General features: G+C 29.9%; 3 protein-coding genes across 6 annotated transcripts in view; 1 reads left to right on the top strand and 2 right to left on the bottom strand.

Annotated features, from left to right (window-relative positions):
* LOC135951934 (fibronectin type-III domain-containing protein 3A-like) overlaps positions 1-4,400 on the top strand; it is a 387,209-nt gene extending 382,809 nt beyond the window's left edge. For all 3 annotated transcript variants that reach the window (XM_065501687.1, XM_065501688.1, XM_065501689.1), the window contains 2 exons: positions 51-3,046; positions 3,218-4,400. In XM_065501687.1, the coding sequence (XP_065357759.1) occupies positions 51-3,046; positions 3,218-4,222 (4,001 nt within the window). In that variant the 3' untranslated portion in view covers positions 4,223-4,400. The remainder of the gene's footprint in view (positions 1-50; positions 3,047-3,217) is intronic.
* An 11,918-nt stretch (positions 4,401-16,318) lies between these two features.
* On the bottom strand, positions 16,319-22,669 carry LOC135951021 (coiled-coil domain-containing protein 28B). Of its 2 annotated transcripts, none has more exons than XM_065500571.1 (4): positions 22,397-22,669; positions 22,042-22,249; positions 17,814-18,434; positions 16,319-17,081 (listed from the first exon to the last, which is right to left on the bottom strand). In XM_065500571.1, exons 1-4 carry the CDS (start codon positions 22,523-22,525, stop codon positions 16,861-16,863), a joined length of 1,179 nt encoding a protein of 392 aa, XP_065356643.1. In that variant the 5' UTR covers positions 22,526-22,669; the 3' UTR covers positions 16,319-16,860. The 2 variants fall into 2 exon arrangements, with proteins under 2 accessions (XP_065356643.1, XP_065356644.1); XM_065500572.1 differs by having other exon boundaries at positions 17,814-17,894; positions 22,397-22,662.
* Positions 22,670-23,002: 333 nt separating this feature from the next.
* Positions 23,003-23,588, bottom strand: LOC135951812 (cytochrome c oxidase subunit 7A1, mitochondrial). Its single transcript, XM_065501540.1, has 3 exons — positions 23,514-23,588; positions 23,263-23,349; positions 23,003-23,205 (listed from the first exon to the last, which is right to left on the bottom strand). The coding sequence occupies exons 2-3, from the start codon at positions 23,305-23,307 to the stop codon at positions 23,062-23,064; spliced, it is 189 nt and encodes a 62-aa protein (XP_065357612.1). The 5' UTR covers positions 23,308-23,349; positions 23,514-23,588; the 3' UTR covers positions 23,003-23,061.
* Positions 23,589-24,138: the final 550 nt, after the last annotated feature.

Genomic DNA, 24,138 nt, shown 5'->3' with positions numbered 1-24,138 from the left:
TATTGTATTACTCTAAACATTAAAATTAATCAATATTAATTAACTTTTAGGTTCTGCTGTTTCATCGCCAACACATTCGCCGTCTCCCCGTCGCCAAGAGCCACAAATGAATGGTCACAATACTAATAATAATGGTTCTTTAAGGTCACAACATAATAACAATAATAACAGCAACAATCATCATCAAAATCAACGTAAACAACAGCAACAACCACCACAACAACAGCAGCAGCCGCAACAGCAACGTAATGGTAATGTTTCTAATTATAATAATAGACAGGCAGCCTCCTCAGTTGCTTCATCTGAAGAAGGTGATGATAATTTAGGGGTTAATGGTGCCGATGGCGACGAAGAAGAAGATTATCAGGCGTCCATAGTCGAACAATTGTCGACTATACAAAAACCTGAAGTAACTGACATCACATCACGTTCGGCCAAGATTGTATGGGAGGCACCACAATGTATTAGTGAGTCTGCATTACAATTGATAAACATGCAAGAGTTGCGTTACAATGTCCTCCTTAGCGATCGTGCAAAAGAATGCAAATATAAAAGTCTGTATAAAGGTTCCTCATACGATTGCATTGTTCAGGATTTAAAGCCAGGCCAAGAGTATGTGGTACGTTTACAGGTCCACTATGAACATTTGCATGGTACGGCCTCAGAGCCCACAGAATTTACAACTCCAGCATGTGAGCCGGATCGTCCAGCCGCCCCTCGTATCGTAATGTGTACCAAGAATTCATTGCATTTACGTTGGAACAATCCTCTGTGCAATGGTTCGTCCATTCAGCATTACTTGTTGGAATATGATGAGGGTAAATCAGGGGCTCGAGTGGTGAACGATGCAGCTTGTAAATTTGTAGAAGCTGTTAAAACTAAAGGAAAACAATACATAATGACCAAATTACAACCCTCAACCATTTACAACTTTCGTTTGGCAGCTGTAAATGAAGTCGGACCTTCGGCCTATTCACCTGTGTGCACATTTAGTACCCAGGGTAATCCTCCATCAGCTCCAAAACCTCCTACACTACAAGCATTTAATTCTTCATCATTGAGGCTGGTTTGGGAAAGACGTCAGTCAGATGGTGCTACTTGTATTTATGTCTTACAAATGCTAGATCGTGCCTCTGGCCATGGATATTTGAATATGTACAATGGTCAAGACTGTTCGTACGAATGTTGCCAGTTACGTAGAGCCACCTTGTACTATTTTCGTTTGAGAGCGGAAAATGAAGCCGGTGCCTCCGCCTGGTCGAATGAGGTGGCCTATAAGACAGCACCAGAACGTCCAGGTCGTCCCGGTAAGCCTTATGCTAAAGGAAAAATCCATGGTACTCACTTTCGTGTGCGCTGGGAACCGCCAACCGACAATGGTGGCGCTGATATACAGCGCTATTATTTAGAGATTAATGTGGGCGGTCAAAAGTTCGATCGTATTTACTCGGGCGTTGAGTGTGAGACAACATGCGATCGTTTACAACCTGGCACTACCTATCAATTGAGAGCTTCCTGCGAGGGACCCAGTGGCTTTAGCCCATATTCGGAGGTCAGCCACATTACCTCTGAAGCTGTAGTACCTACTGCTCCACCTTCACCCTACTATGACAATCCGCCTGGGCCATATGCGGCGGTATTGAGACTTGATAAACCCGAATATAATGGTGGTGCTCCCATTTTAGAGTTTGAATTACAATTGCGTAAATATTCGGACCAGGAAACACCACGCATTGTTTACCGGGGCAAAGATGCCTATTGTGTGATCAAAGATCTACAACCCGGCAATCAATATGAGGTCCAAGTAAGAGCTATTAACCGCATAGGCGCAGGATCCTGGTCGCCTTGGTTTAAATTTAGTTCGGCAGCTGCTGCGCCCAATTGCCCAGAATCTTTAAAGGTCATCATCAAGTCAGCTACACAACTACATGTTTCATGGCAAGAACCTGCGAATAAAGGAGGCGCCGCCATCACAGAATACCGTCTAGAAAGTGCCACAGCCTCAAACGTGTCAAGCGACAGCGAGTCAACTACACCACAACCTCCTCCCTCATCGGCATTTCATTCTTGCTATCAGGGTTTACAGACCAGTGCGGATATACGCAATCTAATGCCTTTTACTTATTACTATTTCCGTGTTAATGTCTGCAACTTGGCGGGTGTAAGTAAATGGTCACCGTTGGTAAATTGCCAAACGCCGGCCGCCGTGCCATCTGCTCCACAAATCAAAGACTTTGAATTCACATCGAACGATGCCACTCTACGCTGGTCATCGCCCGAAAGCAATGGTTCAGATATTACCAACTATACCATCGAATATGCTGAACGCACCATCATGACTTCGGACAATTCCTGTGAATATACCGTCACCAATTTACAACCAGAAACTTCCTACAAATTCCGTGTACAGGCCATTAATGCCATCGGCTCTGGTCCCTATTCTCTCTATGCCAAATTGACTACACTGCCCTCACCACCGTCACCGCCCAAATTGGAATGCTCCGGCGTGGGTCACAATTTCATCAAACTAAAATGGGGCGATGGCAAAAATTTAGATTTCACCAAATTCTATGTGGAAATGTTTGTCCAAAGAGCTAAAGAATTCCAAGTGGTCTACTCTGGCACCAATTGCATGTGCAAAGTCAACAAGTTGCAAGAACGTACCGCTTATACATTCCGCATTTGTGCCGGCAATGATCGTGCTGGTGTAGGCGAGTATTCGGAAGAATTTGTATTCTCTACCTCTGCCTGTATACCAAACAGCATTAAAGCTCCGCGTATTGCTCAAAATTTACCAACAGCTGCCTCCTCTGCGTCTACATCGTCTGCTAATGCTAACAGTGGTAGCTCGCCCTCTGCCTCCTCATCGGCTGGCGTAATACCTTCCGGACTGCTACCAGAAACACCAAGTTTCCTAACGGGTTTGGGTAACCTAATGTTGGGAGTGCCTCTGACACTGGAATGGCAGCATTCAAAGAATTCGTTCTCCGATCGTGTGGAATATATGCTGCAGTATGCCATTGGCAAAGATGGTGAATTTAAAAAGGTATGTAAATACGAGTATATTGAAAAACAGTTTTTATATTTTAACAATAATAGTAATGCTATAAATCGATATATAAGCTAAATCAATTACAACTATTTTATTACATACCTAGCTGAAGGTTATTTTCCAATACACTGTACATTTATGAGTCTTTATTTGTAATTATTTCAGATATACCGCGGCAGTGAGACCAAATTTACAATCGAAAATTTAGAACCAGGTGGCATATACCAATTTCGCGTCTGTCCCATACGAGTTACAAGCAATGGAGAAGATTTGCTGGGTGCATACACACCACCATTCCGTCATCAAGTGCCACTCATACCTTCACTAGACGATATTGATGGTAATCTATTGGGCAGTGCAGCAGCTCAAATGTTTGCCGGCCTTAATGCTGCCTCTGGCAATAACAGCCATGCAGCGGGCTCATGTCATGGTCATTCTCATCACCATGCGCATCATTCCCATATGGGAGGACATAGTCATCTTCACAATCCCCTACATTCCCATCACAACAGTAGACACAGTGGCCATCATGATAACGGAGGTGGTAGCAACGATTCGAATGCCAACTCAAATCTTCATCATCGTTCCGTATCTGCCTCAGCTGGCAGTTCGAGTAGCAGTTCGAACAGCAGTAGTAGTAAGAATCAGAACTCCAATGCCAACAATACACCGAGCAACAATACGCTATTGATTGGCAGTAATGCTATCGGTTTTATACCCATTGGCAGTATGGCCAGTGAACTGGCTGCTAGCTTTGCCGGCTGTGATGATCCCAATCATCATCATCACCATCATCATCACGGTTTTCCCGATGTCGCTAATCAACTTAATATCACAGCCTCGAGTACAAGCAGTAACAGTTCCAATAATCCACAATCAGCTGCCTCTCTGCTGGCTGCCAGCGCCAATCAATTGTTTGCCAACAATCCCATTCTACTACAAGCTGCAACGGCTGCCATAAGCCACCATCAACATGTTTTGGGCCATCATCATGGCGGTGGCGCTCACAATCAAAATGCCGGTGCTCTAAGACGTTTCGTTACCAAACTCAGTTCGGTCTATTCCAATCGCAAACGTTTCTCGGATCAAGAAAAGGCTGTCATTTTCATGGTATCATTCTTGTTTTTCACTTTCCTCTTTGCCACATTAGTTAAAATGTTTATGCGTTAAATTTCGACTTAAAAACAAAACGAATTTATATATTTTGGGATCCAATAAAATGTGCTTGGATTTTCTTTTTAAGGAAAAAAAGAAAATTTTACGACAAATATAGAGTTTTCAAAAAGAGATTATTCTTGATTAGAGATCTCGAGAAGAAAATCATGTTGAAAAATATACTTACTATATATATATACATACATACAATGAATTGGGGTTTAATTTTATTTAATTAATAAAACAAGGGTTTCAGTATCTTACATATACAAACACACATATTTACATACATAAATACATATAAACATAAAAAAACATACAAACATACATAATACGCGACTACCTTATTAAATAACTAAAACATTCCAGAATAAGTGTTTCATTCAATTCAATTGCAAGAGATAAATCTACAGTATTTTTTTTATTATTGTTTATTGTTTTTAATAATACATACAGCCGTTTTTTTGTAATGCTACTTTGCTATATAATTTTCTTTTTATTTACTACATTTATATAATTGCTTGTTTTTTTTTTCTTAAATATTATACATAGATATTGTGTTATTTATATAGATACATATGTATTTGCTTTTATTTCTTGTAAGAGGCTTAAAAAAATATTTTAAAATTATGAAGAAAATCCTACCCCAAATTAAATGAATACAATTGAGAAAAAAAAAACAAAATACATAATAACAAAATGAGATCCTAATTTTAAGGTTTAAATATTAACTACAGTTGCTTAGGAAAGTTGGAGAACAAGTGGTCAAATACCGTGAATTGGAAGTAATAGAGTACATATGTTCCAAATGATTTTATCTTTATTAGGAATTAAAAAATATCAGTCATTCATTCCATAAATCCATTCCCAACATCTAATTCATTAGCTTCCCTCAAAGGCTTTTATTTAAATTTTTCATTCAGTTTTATTTTGAATTGAAAGCTATTTTGTAATGGGTTTATATTAATGACAATTTTTAATTATTCAATAAGGAATTCATTCTATAAATAATGAATTCTCAAACGAATGAATTCAATATTTTTGAAGTTCCAAGGTATTAAGTCTGTGAATTAATTCGTAATGAATACATTAACAGGATTTTTTAATTTAATTTGGAAAATAGAATTAATTATTTCAAACCTTTACTCTTTATAATTCATTTAACTCAATATCCATTGCATTCAAGTCATAGAGACGAAACTCACCCAATATTTCTAGTTTTTTTTTTCATAGTTGATTAAAAAGAAGTTTGATTTAACGGACTAAAATCTTTACACAGGGACCAACCTTTTGTTAAATCGCCTTTATTATTTAAATGGAAACCAGTAGACTTATATGATATATACCAAAATTAATCATTATTTGAATATCAAGGAAAAATTCTATGAAATGTGTTAAGGTTAAGGAAAACAAAGATAATTATATTTAAATAAACTATACAGGGGAGACTGACTACACAGTTATAAAATTTAAAAAGTGGAAAAATAATATTTCGAATTTGTAACTGTTTATTTTAATTCGATTCAAATGGAAAATGATAAATTCTAATTTAAATAATCTATTAAATAGTTAGAATTTGTGTGAATTAATTAATATTAAATATAAATTTTGTACCAATGACTGATTATTTCCTAACGAAATATTTTCCGGGATGAAAAATAGCAAACGATTAACCAGAATTATGCCAAGAAATGGAATTAAAACTGAGGGAAATATATTAAATTTTAATGTTAAACAATATACAAAACGATTGACAATTTCTTTTGGTTTCGAAATCACGGATCCATGGAAACATGGATTTTCGGAAATGTATCATTTGAAATCGAATTACTCAGTGAACCCCTCCAGTGAAGTTTATTTAAATATGAAGATATAAAGATTTCTCTTTCAAATATACAGGTATGTTCTGACACTAGCACGATTGTCAAATAGCATGTGAGTTGCAAATCTCCAAAATTATTTCAGCATGTTCTGTGATTTGTTTGTGATTTGCTCTATGCATATTTCAAATTTCTAATATTTGTATAGATTTTTTTAGGAAAACTTACATTTTACAACATACATTTTTCGAAGATCATTAAGATCAGCTTCTTATTTAACAAAACCAAAGAAATTTTTTTTAAATTTCATGTTTTTAATAAAAATTTTAAGAAAAGGAAAAGAAAACATATTTAAATCAATTAATTCATAATTTTATTGATTCATTAAAGTTTGATTTAGTCTACATCGCTTCACTTCTGTAAACTCTCGCGATTTGAACCCACCAAGATTCTTGCGATGGCAATTTACAGAACTCTTGCGAGTTCAAGTCAGAATCGCAAATGTTATGCGAGTGTCAGAACATATCCAAAAATGTTCTTCTCCTTAACCCGAGCATACCTCTGATATTTACAAATGCAAGAGACTTGCGCATCTAAATTGCCTAATGCCAAATTGTTTTGAATGTAAAAATGTTTAAATATTTTCGGAGTTAGTTAAGAAAAACGTTTAAATTCTTTACTAAAACCAGGAAAGTTACTTCACTCGATCCAAAAATTAGAAAGTTCAAATTTCCATAATATATTGTAATACATATGTAATTTCAAAATTTACAAAGTCATCCGACGAATACTACGAATGTCCACTTGTTCACATCGACTTACCACACTTAGCAACTGTTTTATTTAAATAAAAATATGTATATGAAAACTCTTATAACGAATTAAAATCCCTTTAATTATAATTATATTCTCTGTACTACTGTATTTAAAACAAAATAAAAGAAAAACTCAAATATTTTTCAAAAAAATAAGAAAAGCTAAATATTAAGAGTGGACTTTTCTAAAAACTCTTATTATTATTCTCTAAACCCCATTCTCTCCCTTTCTCTCTCTCTCTCTATCTTTAAACAATATTTTACTATAACTTAGCCAGATTTTTTTAAATACAATAATAAAATGAAAAATAAAACGAATAATTCATTACCATAAAATTAATTTAAAAATAAATACAAATAATTAAAACCGTGTGTAAGTGTTTTATAGACGTAAAACTTTAAAAAATTTAAATTTTCAAAGCATTTTTTTCATTTTAAATAATAAATAAAAACACTACTCAACAATAATATACACAAATAATGTAATAACTTAATAATAATTAATAATAATAAAAAACAACAATGTAATTTGAGAACTTTTAAGAAAAATTGCAAGTTTGTAGGCAAAAGACCATTTTGTATTGTATTATTGGCCTATTATTTAAAATAATAATAAATACAATTAAAAAAACAAATAAATATTTTGTTGTCTCAAATATTAATGTTAAAAACCTTAAAAATATTTATAACAATATTTATTTCATTACAAAACCGTTGAGTGGTGTTAAATTAATTAAAAAATTAAAAAAAACTAATAATTTATATATAAAAAAAATCTAATTTATTAAAAAACGAAATGAAATGATAAGAAATTCCCCTTTATGTACTTGCAAAACATTTTTTCCACTTTTATATGTAAAAAGAACATTTAAATTAAGAATATTATACTAAAAAAAAGAAAATCTATTATAAATAATAACGAAATCTAGAGAAAAACAATTAAAATAAATAAAAGTATAACAAACAAATGAAAAAAAGAAAAACACTATTAAATCTGTCCATTATATAAAGAATATAAAACACAACTAAACTAACGAATTTCTTAATAGACATCTCTTTTCTATTAAACTATAAATGTAAATGTTAAACGATAAATAAATAATTTATATAAATTTCAAGCTTTTTTTTAAATATATACTTACATATACTTACATATATATTATTTTTTGTAAAGCTAAAGTAACGAAAAGTTTATATACATATAAAAAAAAGTGATAAATCAACTTAAAATTAATTCCATATTATTATTATTTTATTTTTCTAATTTAAATTCCATTTAAAGCATAAACAAATCATATGTTGAATTATATACAAAACAAAAACACTTTATATACATATACTATATATAAAAATCAAATAATTTATAGAATTATAAACTTAGTATAACGACTAGTTATATTCTTAAATATTTGTATTGATTTTGTGGTCTTAAAACTGTTGAAACTTTTGTGTTTATAACAAATGAAGATTGAAAGTATACAAATTTTATGTATTTTATATGGTTAATGGTTTTTATTTTATAATTTTATTTATGTTTTTATTATTTTTACATATTTTTTAGTATACTTTTATACAATTTTTAAAACTACATACTTATTACTTAGCAAATCCCTCTTGATATATTATTTTTCACTATTTTTTTTGTTTTAAAGGCTTAAAATATTATCTTTTTTAATGATATAGATTCCTTTTATAATCTAGTAGGAATTATATTATTTATAAAAATAATTTATGATGGCTGTACAATTAATATAACAGAAATTGGTCCTTCGAATCAGTGTTTGTTACAAACAAAATATCCCACATTAGTACAAAATTGAATTATAATGTTGTATAAAACGTATTCAGGTATGTTCTGACACTCGCACGATTGTCAATTGCATATGAGTTGCAAATTGTTTCTTCATGTTCTGAAACTCACTTGTTTTGCTTGTGATTTGAAATCTGAATTTTCCAATTTTTTATATAAAAAGAAAACATATTTAATTCATAATTTTATTGTTTCTTTTAAGTTTGTTCTAAAATATATCACTTCACTTCAGTGTACTCTTGAGATTTGAAATCGCCAAGTGTATTGCGATTTACAGAATACCTCTTTGGCGAGTTCAAGTTACAATCGCAAAAAATACAACTTTTTTTTTGATTTTTTTCTTGTTTTTTAAAAGTGTAAAAAATCAGAGTGTAATTTTCCTTTTTTTGAAATATACTTTTTGAAATGGAAAAATATTTGAGAAAGATTTAAAATATTTTTCAAACAAAAAACTTGTGGCTTGAATTTATGTTTCCTTTTTACTGGAGAATGCTATTGACATAAATTGTAATACAAATAAAATTCAATTACTTGAATTTTTGGGATCTGTCAAACGAAAGTATCAATATATTGAATACCGAAACAGCATTTAAAGGGTCTTCAATGTTAATAAAATAATCTCAATAATAGGATTTACTTATTCAATAATGAATTTACTACGAATCTCTTTCCAAGTGCAATTAAACTGACAAGAGACTTCGATTGAATTTTTGTTTCACCAATTATACAGTCTTTATAAATTATTTTTATAAAAATAATATAAATATTACTTTAATAGTCTTCAAGCTAAACAATAATTTAAAAAATAAAGAATATAATTATGTTTTTTATATAAAAGTAAAGTAAAACTGTTGATATACATTTTTTTTTTCATAAAATCAAATAATTTTATTTAAAATAAAAAACAGCCACTCTTAAAATAAACTAAAAAAACAACTAAAGCTATAAAATAATTCAATATAAACCAAGTTTATTATAAAAACAAGAAAATAAAGAAAATTAAATCATTGTTTTGCTCCTTTTTCTCCTACACTTATAAATAAAATACAAACAATTTAAGAAAAATAAATAAAACAAAAAATCAAAATTAATATAAATAAAATTTATATAAAAAGAAAAAAAAACAAAATGAAATTTAAAATATATTTATATATAAAATGCTACAGAAATTTTTGATGTTTCAAACTCTAAAACTATACAAAGTAATTAAAAAGAATGTTAATATGTTTATATTTATATATATAATAAAAAAAATAAAACAGAAGAAAATAAAAACAAAAACTATAGTAAAAATCCTTTAAAATAAATATGCAAAACTAAAAAATTTTAAATTTTGTTTGTTATATGTTTATATTTATATATTATATTATATTGATTATATTCTCTTTATAACAAGCAAACTTATATAAATAAAATAAATATAATTTCTTTTTTTGCTATATCAATTAGAATTATTATATATATACAAATATAATATATAAATAAATAAATATTATGATTATTATTATTAAATATTTAAATAAATTTAAAACCAATTGAACTTATGTGCATTATTTAGTGGTATGCGGTGTATTTGTAAAACAATTATATAAACAAAAAAAAACAAAACAGCAAAAATTATTAATAAAAAAATAAATAATAATAATAAAGAGAAATTAATTAAACTCAAAAAACATTATTAAACTCTACTTTATAAAATTATATACATACAGAAATACATCTACATCTATATATTATATATTTACTAAAACAAAAAACTTATAATTGTTTAACTTTTTTTATGTTTGTTTATTATTATTATTATTACGATTATGATTATATTATGTGCATTATTCAAAACAAAAAGAAAAACATAAAAATATATAAAGAAAATACAACAAATTATATACATACATCATACATATATATATAATTTTCGTATGACATTACGCGAATTAAATATAAATAAATATATTAAAACAAAAACGATGTAACAACAATAAAATAAATTACAATTATACATATATTAAACATTTATTTCAATACAAAAACAATAATAAAAAAACCAACAAATATATATATATATGAACAATATATGATGAATAAATTAATATGGAAATATTATAAATAAAATACATTTTGCTTTTATTTAAACCAACAAAAGTTCGGTAAGTGCAACTGACCAAGATCTCCGCTTAAAATCAGTTTAGGTCATCGCCCTCCCTTCATTCCAAGCTTAATAGCTAAGCTAAATAAACTAGTGCATATTTTTAAATCAAACCTGTGGCAATCGATCGAGCAGGATCTCAGCTTTAATAATATGTGGTATATATCCGCCCACTGCCACGCCTACTAAAAGAAAACTGTAATACAATAGTTATAACGCTTACAAATTTATAAGCTAAAGATCAAACAAGCTTTTTGATTTCCGTTATTATTCTCCATTATGTCTTCTATAATCCTACCAAGTTTCATCGAAATTCTCCTACGTTTGTAGGAGATATTCCACTTTTTATCAAAATACTCTGATTCCACAAAAAAATCTTGTTTAAAATTGCTGAAAATTTTTTGGATTCACCAGGTGAACATAATTCAGTAGTAGGTGTTTTTTCAATAATTATTATTTTCAAAGCTTTATAACTCGGAAACTAGTAAAGATATTGAAACAAAAGTTGCGGCATTCAATTGGGTAAGACCTCAGCTTTAATACAGAGTTGGTCAATCCCGCCCACTGCCACGCCTACTTGCAGAAAATTACATATTCATGTTTCCAACGCTTACAATTACTTCAATTGTAAATTTATAACAATTTTTCGTTATCAGATTTATTCCTCATATTACTCTCTATTACCCCACAAAGTTTCATTACAATACTTCTATCCCTTGCGGAGATATTCTTCTTAAATCAAAATAGTTTCCAAGCTAAAACAACAGTAAGCTAAACAAAAAACTAGTTCATTCAAAGCTCTATAGCTTAGAAACTACTGCATATTTTTAAATCAAACTTGTGGTGATCGATCGAGCAGAATCTCAGCTTTTGTAATATGAGGCACATATCCGCCCAATGCCACGCCTACTCAAAGCAAATCGTAAAACAATAGTTAAAACGCTTATAAATTTGTAAGCTGAAGATCAAACAAGCTTTTTGATTTCCGTAATTATTCTCCTTTATGTCTTCTATAATCCTACCAAGTTTCATCGAAATTCTCCTACGTTTATAGGAGATATCCCACTTTTTATCAAAATAGTCTGATTCCACAATAAAACATAATCAAAATTGGCGCAAATTTTTTGGAAACACCAGGTGAGCATAATTCAGTAGTAGGTGTTTTTTCAATAATTATTATTTTCAAAGCTTTATAACTCGGAAACTAGTAAAGATATTGAAACAAAAGTTGCGGCATTCAATTGGGTAAGACCTCAGCTTTAATACAGAGTTGGTCAATCCCGCCCACTGCCACGCCTACTTGCAGAAAATTACATATTCATGTTTCCAACGCTTACAACTACTTCAATTGCAAATTTATAACAATTTTTCGTTATCAGATTTATTCCTCATATTACTCTCTATTACCCCACAAAGTTTCATTACAATACTTCTATCCCTTGCGGAGATATTCTTCTTAAATCAAAATAGTTTCCAAGCTAAAACAATAGTAAGCTAAACAAAAAACTAGTTCATTCAAAGCTCTATAGCTTAGAAACTACAGCATATTTTTAAATAAAACTTGTGGTGATCGATCGAGCAGAATCTCAGCTTTTATAATATGTGGCACATATCCGCCCACTGCCACGCCTACTCAAAGCAAATCGTAAAACAATAGTTAAAACGCTTATAAATTTGTAAGCTGAAGATCAAACAAGTTTTTTGATTTCCGTAATTATTTTCCTTTATGTCTTCTATAATCCTACCAAGTTTCATCGAAATTCTCCTACGTTTGTAGGAGATATCCCACTTTTTATCAAAATACTCTGATTCCACAAAAAAATCTTGTTTAAAATTGCTGAAAATTTTTTGGAAACACCAGGTGAACATAATTCAGTAGTAGGTGTTTTTTCAATAATTATTATTTTCAAAGCTTTATAACTCGGAAACTAGTAAAGATATTGAAACAAAAGTTGCGGCATTCAATTGGGTAAGACCTCAGCTTTAATACAGAGTTGGTCAATCCCGCCCACTGCCACGCCTACTTGCAGAAAATTACATATTCATGTTTCCAACGCTTACAATTACTTCAATTTTAAATTTATAACAATTTTTCGTTATCGGATTTATTCCTCATATTACTCTCTATTACCCCACAAAGTTTCATTACAATACTTCTATCCCTTGCGGAGATATTCTTCTTAAATCAAAATAGTAACCAAGCTAAAACAACAGTAAGCTAAACAAAAAACTAGTTCATTCAAAGCTCTATAGCTTAGAAACTACTGCATATTTTTAAATCAAACTTGTGGTGATCGATCGAGCAGAATCTCAGCTTTTATAATATGTGGCACATATCCGCCCACTGCCACGCCTACTCAAAGCAAATCATAAAACAATAGTTAAAACGCTTATAAATTTGTAAGCTGAAGATCAAACAAGCTTTTTGATTTCCGTAATTATTCTCCTTTATGTCTTCTATAATCCTACCAAGTTTCATCGAAATTCTCCTACGTTTGTAGGAGATATCTCACTTTTTATCAAAATACTCCGATTCCACAAAAAAATCTTGTTTAAAATTGCTGAAAATTTTTTGGAAACACCAGGTGAACATAATTCAGTAGTAGGTGTTTTTTTCAATAATTATTATTTTCAAAGCTTTATAACTCGGAAACTAGTAAAGATATTGAAACAAAAGTTGCGGCATTCAATTGGGTAAGACCTCAGCTTTAATACAGAGTTGGTCAATCCCGCCCACTGCCACGCCTACTTGCAGAAAATTACATATTCATGTTTCCAACGCTTACAATTACTTCAATTTTAAATTTATAACAATTTTTCGTTATCAGATTTATTCCTCATATTACTGTCTATTACTCCACAAAGTTTCATTACAATACTTCTATCCCTTGCGGAGATATTCTTCTTAAATCAAAATAGTTTCCAAGCTAAAACAACAGTAAGCTAAACAAAAAACTAGTTCATTCAAAGCTCTATAGCTTAGAAACTACTGCATATTTTTAAATCAAACTTGTGGTGATCGATCGAGCAGAATCTCAGCTTTTGTAATATGTGGCACATATCCGCCCACTGCCACGGCTACTCAAAGCAAATCATAAAACAATAGTTAAAACGCTTATAAATTTGTAAGCTGAAAATCAAACAAGCTTTTTGATTTCCGTAATTATTCTCCTTTATGTCTTCTATAATCCTACCAAGTTTCATCGAAATTCTCCTACGTTTGTAGGAGATATCTCACTTTTTATCAAAATACTCCGATTCCACAAAAAAATCTTGTTTAAATTAAAATTGCTGAAAATTTTTTGGAAACACCAGGTGAACATAATTCAGTAGTAGGTGCTTTTTCAATAATTATTATTTTCAAAGCTTTATAACTCGGAAACTAGTAAAGATATTGAAACAAAAGTTGCGGCATTCAATTGGGTAAGACCTCAGCTTTAATACAGAGTTGGTCAATCCCGCCCACTGCCACGCCTACTTGCAGAAAATTACATATTCATGTTTCCAACGCTTACAATTACTTCAATTTTAAATTTATAACAATTTTTCGTTATCAGATTTATTCCTCATATTACTCTCTATTACTCCACAAAGTTTCATTACAATACTTCTATCCCTTGCGGAGATATTCTTCTTAAATCAAAATAGTTTCCAAGCTAAAACAACAGTAAGCTAAACAAAAAACTAGTTCATTCAAAGCTCTATAGCTTAGAAACTACTGCATATTTTTAAATAAAACTTGTGGTGATCGATCGAGCAGAATCTCAGCTTTTATAATATGTGGCACATATCCGCCCACTGCCACGCGGATATAGCTTAGAAACTACAGCATATTTTTAAATAAAACTTGTGGTGATCGATCGAGCAGAATCTCAGCTTTTATAATATGTGGCACATATCCGCCCACTGCCACGGCTACTCAAAGCAAATCATAAAACAATAGTTAAAACGCTTATAAATTTGTAAGCTGAAGATCAAACAAGCTTTTTGATTTCCGTAATTATTCTCCTTTATGTCTTCTATAATCCTACCAAGTTTAATCGAAATTCTCCTACGTTTGTAGGAGATATCTCACTTTTTATTAAAATACTCCGGTTCCACAAAAAAATCTTGTTTAAAATTGCTGAAAATTTTTTGGAAACACCAGGTGAACATAATTCAGTAGTAGGTGTTTTTTTCAATAATTATTATTTTCAAAGCTTTATAACTCGGAAACTAGTAAAGATATTGAAACAAAAGTTGAGGCATTCAATTGGGTAGGATCTCAGCTTTAAAGTAATGTTGGTCATTCCCGCCCACTGCCACGCCTACTTGTTGAAAGTTACATATTTATGATTCGAACGCTTACAGTTTCTTCAATTATGAAGATATTAAAATGTTTGGTTATCAGATTTACTCCTCTTCTTAACCTCTAGTGCCCTACTAAGTTTCATTAAAATACTTGTATCCCTGGCGGAGATATTCTACTTAAACCAAAACAGTTTCCTAGCTAAAACAACAGTAAGCTAAACAAATAACTATTTGATTCAAAGCTTTATAGCTTGGAAACTAGTGCATATTTTTAAATCAAACCTATGGTGATCGATTGAGCAGAATCGCAGCTTTAATTATATGTGGCACGCATCCGCCCACTGCCACGCCTACTCAAAGCAAACGGCAAAACAATAGTTAAAACGCTTACAAATTTGTAAGCAAAAGATCAAACAAGCTTTTTGATTTCCAGAATTAATGGCCATAATTGTTTCTATAATCCTACCAAGTTTCATCGAAATTCTCCTACATTTGTAGGAGATATCCGCTTTTTATCAAAATAGTCTGTTTTCGCACTAAAATCTTGTTTTAAATTGGCGCAAATTTTTTGGAAACACCAGGTGAACATAATTCAGTAGTAGGTGTTTTTTCAATAATTATTATTTTAAAAGCTTTATAACTCGGAAACTAGTAAAGATATTGAAACAAAAGTTGTGGCATTCGATTAGATAGGATCTCAGCTTTAAAGTAATGTTGGTCATTCCTGCCCACTGCCACGCCTGCTTGTTGAAAATTATATATTTATGATTCGAACGCTTACAGTTTCTTCAATTATGAAGTTATTAAAGTGTTTGGTTATCAGATTTATTCCTCTTCTTACCCTCTATTACCCCACATTAACATACTTGTATCACTGTCGAAGATATACTCCTTAAATTAAATTAGTTTCCCAGCTAAAACAATAGTAAGCTAAACAAATAACTATTTCATTCAAAGCTCTATAGCTAGAAAACTAGTGCATATTTTGAAATCAAATCTGAGGTGATCGAACGAGCAGAAACTTAGCTTTAATAATATATAGCTTATTTCCGCCCACTGTCACGCCTAATTGAAGTAATTCGTGCAGTAGTATTATGTGAGTGTATTCAGATGTACGTTTCTGCATACTGGAAAACGGACTAAACGGTTACTTACTTACTTTGTTAAGGCTGCTTTAAATACTACCAATGTACATCAACAGTCCATTAATTTTTGCCTATATTAAGAGTATTTTTGTTTTCTTTTTAAACTTGATTAATTTTTATTTTAAAAAAGGAGAATAATCGCATTTTTTTTAAATAATCACTTATATAATTAGACATTTTAAGACAACTACAAAACTACCATAAAAAAGGTCTTTTTATTTGTATTAAATATTCTTAAACATTAACGTATTTATGAATAGACAAAAGTAATTAAACATACAAATATTAAAAGTCAAAATCAGAAAAGGATGTTGTAACAAAATGAATGAACGAAAACGAAAAAAAAACAATAAGTAAAACTTTACATTAGAGAAAAGTAAGAAGAAAAATATCTTAATTAACACTGTAATGGAGTGGAAAATAATATATAAAAAATAGAACAGTTATAGAACCATAAGTTTTTTTTTTTTTTTTTTGGATTAATATACGTTTAAAGTTTTAGAAATGAAATCACAACAATAATAAAAGCAAACGTGTAGCAGCTTCAGCCGATGTGGTTGCTGAAGGAGTAGCAGCATCAGCATTGATATCTGAGCTGCTTGTGTTACACGTTGCTTGAAGCAAATCTCAGAGTCCTGTGTGGCTAGTTTGTAATTGTTCGATTGAAATCGAAAGTTGCTCTAAACGTTGCATCAACTGTAGCATGTTTTCTTGAGCTTTAGCAGCATTGAAATCATTGCCATTCTCAAGAGAATCTTCTTCGGCTGCCGCCAATTCAAAATGCAATTTGGCAAGACTTTCTTGTTGTTCGCGTATTTTAGTCATTTGATCCATGGTACAGCCGGAACCTAAACGAAAGTTTTGGTCAAAGAAATTTATTGTAAATAGATAATTGTTTATTAATTTTTTAATTGTGGTGCAAAAGTGAGTCGATGTTTAAAAATTTGGTTTTTGTTGAAAAAAAACTCGGATTAAAAAATATTTTCCCGATTTTGTCGTTGGAAAGATCCTTGAAATGTCTACATTTGATATCCATATTGTCCATATTGATGACTTAGTAATCCAGATATAGATTAAAAATAGGTAAAAAATGAGGTATTCGTGGATTTTTGCTTATATCTCAGCCATTTGTGGGCCGATTTTCCCAAATGTAAAATGAACCGAGACTATAGCGGATATATTGATGTATGTAAGTTATTTTGAGGCTTCTGAAAGTAGATTTCAACATACAGATGGACAGAAGGAAATGACTATATTGACTCCTCTAGCTATTATGATTCAGAATATATATTGTGACCTAAAATGGGCAAAAACCTATTGAAAAATTAAAAGTATAAACTTAATTTCTCTCATTTAATCATTAAACAAATTAAAATTTAGCTTTTTTTATTATTTTTTACCTTATTCATCATTATCTATCAAACATTCGATTTTGGTATTTTTGTTGTTACGTTATTTGGCATTTATGTTAAATACAAAGGGAATGACAAACTTATATATACTCTTACCACTCATGGTGAAGGGTATAAACATAAACATTTTCTCACTTTTGCACCACAATATAAATAATTCGAACTCACCAAATGCTTTCAGTTTTCCTGAATGAAAATCATCCAATAGTCCTAAGAGTGCACGTTCCATATGTTTCACATCCGGTACTTCTGAGACAAAAGAATGATGTTTTATTGGGCGCTGATCAAATTTATCACTGAGGCTGCCAATGTTCGCTGATGATATTAGACCCGGATAGCCAGCACTAACGCTGATGGCTGCGTTATTAACATTCGGTTTGCGACGTTGTATCAGTGGCGTATTATCAATTACATTGTGATTGTTAATGTTACTATTGTGATGATGATAATGATGACTACTACTACTATTATTACTGCCGGCAGCAACACCACTGGCACTACTAGAACTGAGAGTGTTGCTAGTGGCAGCAGGAGAGGTAAGGGCAGCAACGGTAGTTGTAGTCGTCGGTGATGGTTGATTTAAACTACTAGTACTTGTAGTATGATGTAGTTTATTTAAAGTATTATTATTATTATTTTTATTATTGCCATTGCCGTTGTTGTTGTAGTTGTTGTTACTATTATTATTATTGTTATTATTTATAATGTTGCTGTTTATGCTAGTCTCATCACTTAGGGTTTCGCTACTCAATTCCGTTATGTCATTAATGCTATCATCATCATCGATATCTTCATGGTATTTAGGCATAATTAATATATCAGCCGTATTATTTTTGAGTTTATTTGTATTTAATAGTTGTTGTTGTTGATGTTGCAATTGTTTATGATGAGATTATTTTTTCGATTATTTGCATGAAATTGTTTGATGGAGTAGGTAGTAGGTAGTACACAAACAAATTGTTAAAGAAATAAAAATAAAATAAAGAAATAAAAAATATTAAAAACACAAAAATAATTTAAAAAACTAAAAAAAGTAAGGTTTCAATAAAAAATAATTATATATAGTAGTAAGAAATAAAAATTATACAAATTTACAAAAATGTAGTTATTTTTGAAGTATATTTTGCTGTTGCTGTGAATGTGAAATCCAATCCTTTGTGTATGGCTCCAAAATATCGACTGACTACTACGTTTTTTTTTGGCGTCTTGTAGCCACACGATAGCAGTTATGCTTATGAGGGGAGCAGTTATAAGGATTTTTTGTTTTTACTTTTGGAAGGAAGGGATTGTATGCATGAATTCATTTTTAATTTCTTTTTTTAGTGGTGGGTGATATTTTTCAAGTGATTTTATTTGTTTCTACTTTTTCTACATGGCTGATTCCTGACTTTAGTTAGACATGTTAAATGTTTTGTACTTTTTAATGAGTAAATATGAATTTTGACAATATGACATAAGGACTTGTACACAGGTTATGAAAGACACCAACAAGTGCGTAAACCTTGCAACCGTTAAAATAATACTGACTTTTATATTTTTTCTAATTAAATGAAAATACAATTTTTTTATTGTTATACGAAGATTGCTACTTACGCTTTAAGATTTAAGTATGTGTTTTGTCGATTGATTCAATAAAATATTTAACTAAATTAGTCCTTCAGATTTGTTTTTGAAATTAGAATCAAAAAATATAAACTTGCTAAATCTAATACTTAAATATTTTTTGGAACCAAATTGTTGCCAGTTTTTTTTTATAAATCCGGAAGTATCACAAGATTTACATACAAATGTCTATACTAAATGACACACAACGATTTTTGTGACAGAAATTTCTGCAGAAATATGAAAAAACGATTAACTTTTGAAAGGTTTTCAAGTATTTTTCGAAGAACATCGAACGTATTCGAAAAATGTTGAAATTAATTGTTGATCTGCGAAAATATAAAGAAAGCATTGGATACGAAATCCGGTCTGTGCCCTTAATGACCTTCCAATTCAAAGTTTTAAGTACAAAACAAAGTTTTTGGAAAAACTACATATGTTTTTAGTACATCACGAAGTTTTTTAATACAAAACACAGTTTTCAGTACAAAACTTAGTTTCTTGTACAAAACGATGTTTTTAGTACAAGTTTTTGAAACAAAACGTAATTTTTAGTACAATACATAGTATTTAGTACAAAATACAGTTTTTAGTACAAAAATTTTCTTGTTCAAAACGATGTTTTTAAAATATATAAGTACAAAACAAAATTTTTAATACCGAAGAAACATTTTAGTACAATTTAAGTACAAGTTTTCAAAACAAAACGTTGTTTTTAGTACAAAAAGAAGGTTTTAGTACAAAATGTAATTTTTAGTACAAAACTTAGTTTTTAGTACAAAACATAGTTTTTAGTAAAAAACTTAGTTTTTAGTACAAAACCTAGTTTTTAGTACAAAATTTTATTTTTAGTACAAGACGTGGTTTTTAGTACAAAACGTGGTTTTTAGTACAAAACGTGGTTTTTAGTACAAAACGTAGTATTTACTACAAAACGTAGTATTTACTACAAAACGTAGTTTTTAGTACAAAATTAAATTTTCAGTATAAAATTAAGATTTTAGTACAAATCTAAATTTTTAGTACAAAACCATATTTTTAGTACTAAACAAAATGTTTAGTACAAAACGAAGTTTTTAATAATAAAATAAATTTTTATTAAAAAACTAACAGAAAGAAAATTTAAAGTTAATTTTTGTTAAAATCGACTTTATTTTAAAATAGAACTCTTGAAAAAAGCTTCAAAACTTTTTCCAACATATATATTCAACATATATTTTTCAATGAATGTAAATAATAAAAAGAAATTTAAAAAATTAAAAAAACAAAATATACATAAAAGTTCAAAACAAAAAGCTTTTTTTAAATAATAAAACAACATTTTAAACTGTATTTAAAGTTTGTTTTATGGTACGAAATTTAAAATAATAGTCAACTTTATGGACTTAAAATCGACTTTAAGGCTTTCGTAGGTAGGCTGTATATTAAAAAAAACTAAATTTTTAATAGAAGACAAAATTTGTACAAAACAAAATATTTAGAACTAAACAAAGTTTTTGTACCAAATTAAGATTTTAGTACAAAAAGTTTTTAGAACAGAAATATGAAAATTCGTTTAAAAACGAAATCTTTACTCGAATTTGATTTACAGAACAATCAATTATTTGTTTTTGAAAGTTACTCGATTTACAGAAGAGATGCGAATGTGATGTATTTACTATTTTCATTTTGGGCATTGTTTAAAAATTAATTTAATAATATTATTGAATTAATTTTAATAATACTTCTTGCCTAAATTCATTTAAAAAATATTAGATATTTGTCACTTGGATTAAATTTTCCTGGAAAAGAATAAGGCATTGGGTAAAAAACTATTCTTGAAATCAATCGAAATTCATCATACCTTTTCGTTTTGAAATCGATCGACTTTCATCACATAAATGTACATAAATTGCATATAAATTAATATACAAAAAGCTGAATACATAACAGGAATGTAATGGTGAGTATCACAATAATATTATTTTCGGGTTTTGAGTTTTAGACTTCATTCAAAATCATATTTAAAGTTGAATATGAAAAGAACTATAGTTTTTATATGGTGAACCAATATTGGCTTCTTCGATTCTTTCTATTTATTCAGCCCAATTATGTATAAAAAATTCCGAGGGAGTTTGTTCCCCGGGAGATTTTTTGTCATTGAATTTGAATAGGAAAAATGAGCAAAGGGGAAAAACTCCCGGGGAATTTTTATTCATAATTGGGCTGATTGTGATTTAAATTTGATTTGACCTTTTTAACGAATATTAAGTCCTATACTTTGTTTCTGTACTAGTCGGAGTTACAGACATTATAAGAAAGAGTTCCGGTAGTCAATATACAGAATCTAACTAAAAATACGCATAAATTGATGCAAAGCGCAATAGGATTTGTGTAATTTTCTAAATTATGATTAAGATTTATCAACAAAAATTAATAAATGAGCGACATGTATACAAATGTTGAACGAAAAAAATGAACATAAAAAAATCAATGTAAAACACAAAACGACAAAACAATAATGCAATGACATTTTTTATAAATCACTTATTTAATCCTACAACTGATACAAAGAATTAACTATGAATATATAATATCATGAACGAACACCAGACACGCCCTCAGCGACTGTAATGAAACATTTACGTATAATATATATAGATAGTAAAGCAAATCAACACCATTAACAAATCCTCCCTTTTACCACCGGTCTCCCTTTTAATTAACTACACAGAGAAGTTAAGGGAGGCAGAAGGAAGCCTTAAATGATGTTATTTTTTGACTGATAAGATATATGTAAATATCGATTTCATACCTTTTAATAACTTTCGAGGTCTGGACTTGAATTCAAAACGCTCATCATTGGTGCCATGCAAATGTGGCCGGGGACGTCGTTCATTTACGTATGTAACTTTGGCAGATGATTGACCACCTATTTTTTCGGAAGTTGTGGTAGTACGTTCTATAGAACATGATGCAGAGTTACGGCTGCGAGTAGTTTCGCCACTAGAAATACTCTTAATCTTATTATAGAAAAGAAAACAAAACAATGAATATTGATATAAATAATGGCTGAATAGTAAGTAAATACATACATGTGTGTGTCTTATTGGAGATAAGACATACAAAGTTCATTCATTCAATACAATTTACATACGACTTAAACTTACATTAATTTTGGGCACGGCCATGGGTGAGGCAGGAGTTGGTGCTGATTTGGGGGCACTATTTGTGACATCTTCTTCTGTTTCTACATCTACCAGTTTCTGACGTTCCACTACTTCATCATTCGGTTCCATAATTCTACTCTTAGCGTTGCAAGATAATAAATTTTCTTTTCTTTCTTTAGGATCCTGGGATTTTTTTTCTAATTGGGCACAATTTGTTGTTTTTGTTTTACAATAGCTTGTTTATTGAAAATTATTTAACATTTATTAAGTTTGCATATAACAGTTCTCATTTTGCTAGTTTTTTCAAAAATTCTGATTACTTTAATAAGCAAATTTATTAAACAAAAAACACAAAAAGTTTATCAACAAACAAAAAGAATATATCAGAGGAAAATATTTTATTATGATTATTCACAATAGCAAATACCTCAAATGATTCACAATTTAAGCAGTGAGTTGCCATATCTATTGAGAGTAAAAACAAAGTAAACATTTGTGGCGTTGCCATAAATGGCAAGGTAGTGGATTTCTAAACCTACATAGGTGCTGCCAAGTTTAAAATTTTTTAAAGTTAATTATTGAATTTTAAATAAAAAACCACATAAATTATAACTATTTTTCCACTTTATTGATTACATACATATCAGCTTGAATATTAAAAATAATTAACCCGACTTCTTTTTGAAACCCAAGGTATAAGTCATGTGCACAATGCTCATAAGACCGATAACACATAGACCCATAGTCAAACCAAACAAGGCCTTGTCAGCTGGACCACCTTTTAGGAAAACAGGCAAATCGCTTTTGGCCTGAAAATAAAATAAATATCATTTACGATTTTAAACTTGTCACTTCATTTAGTTCACCTGAAATAATTTCATATTTTTTTCTAGTGCTTCGGGTAAAGCCATTTTTCAACAATCAATAAAGTGTCTTTATGCGATTATGCAATTCTGAAATAAAATACAAATTTAGTTACGAAATATATCTGATATAATATTTTAAAATAGCGAAATGTAAAATTTTAGAACTAAAATGTAATTTATTTTTATAAAAAAGTTTCTTTATTTTTCTTCAAATGGAAATTAATGAAAAATTATATTTTTATTTTACTTACATGTTATTGCAGCAATCTCTTGTGCAGTATAAGTATTTCTTTTAGCTGTAGTATTGAAAACAGCTGTACAAAAACTGTCAAATTTAAAAATAGATTTTTAAAATAAAATTGCACTTGGTTGCATTTTTGTGCAAAAGAAAAAAATTTAAAGAAATGCATTTTCTGCTTACTATTGTTGTATACGTTACGAATACTTGAATACTGAATATTTGAAATTAAAGGCCACCATACACTATTAAAATGAGCTGAAAAAAAGTTCTAAAAATGCAAAGCACCGATCCTTGAAAAAGCTCCATATTATAAAATATTTATTTGTTAATTTAAATCTAATCCTAATATCGTTAACTTAATATAGAAAGGCCCTTACTCGTGATTTTTTTTTTGTATTCCCAGATTTTCGTTTATTTCGATCATATGTATTTTATTTTTTATTTAGCCAACAAATTTCGACTTAAAAAAAACACGAGTTATAGATATATAGAATGAAAATATTTTTTCATTATTCAATTTGCTTTTGTTTTTAATTATTTTCAAATTATGACTTTAAAATTATGAACGCGGTTTTTGTTTTTAATAACTTATATGTTATAGTTATTGAACATTATAGTGTAAACAATGTTTTTTT

The sequence above is a fragment of the Calliphora vicina genome, chromosome 2 (assembly GCF_958450345.1).
Source record: "Calliphora vicina chromosome 2, idCalVici1.1, whole genome shotgun sequence".
NCBI lineage: Eukaryota > Metazoa > Arthropoda > Insecta > Diptera > Calliphoridae > Calliphora > Calliphora vicina.
Note: the sequence above shows the minus strand (reverse complement) of the source record. Positions and strands in the feature narration are given on the sequence as shown.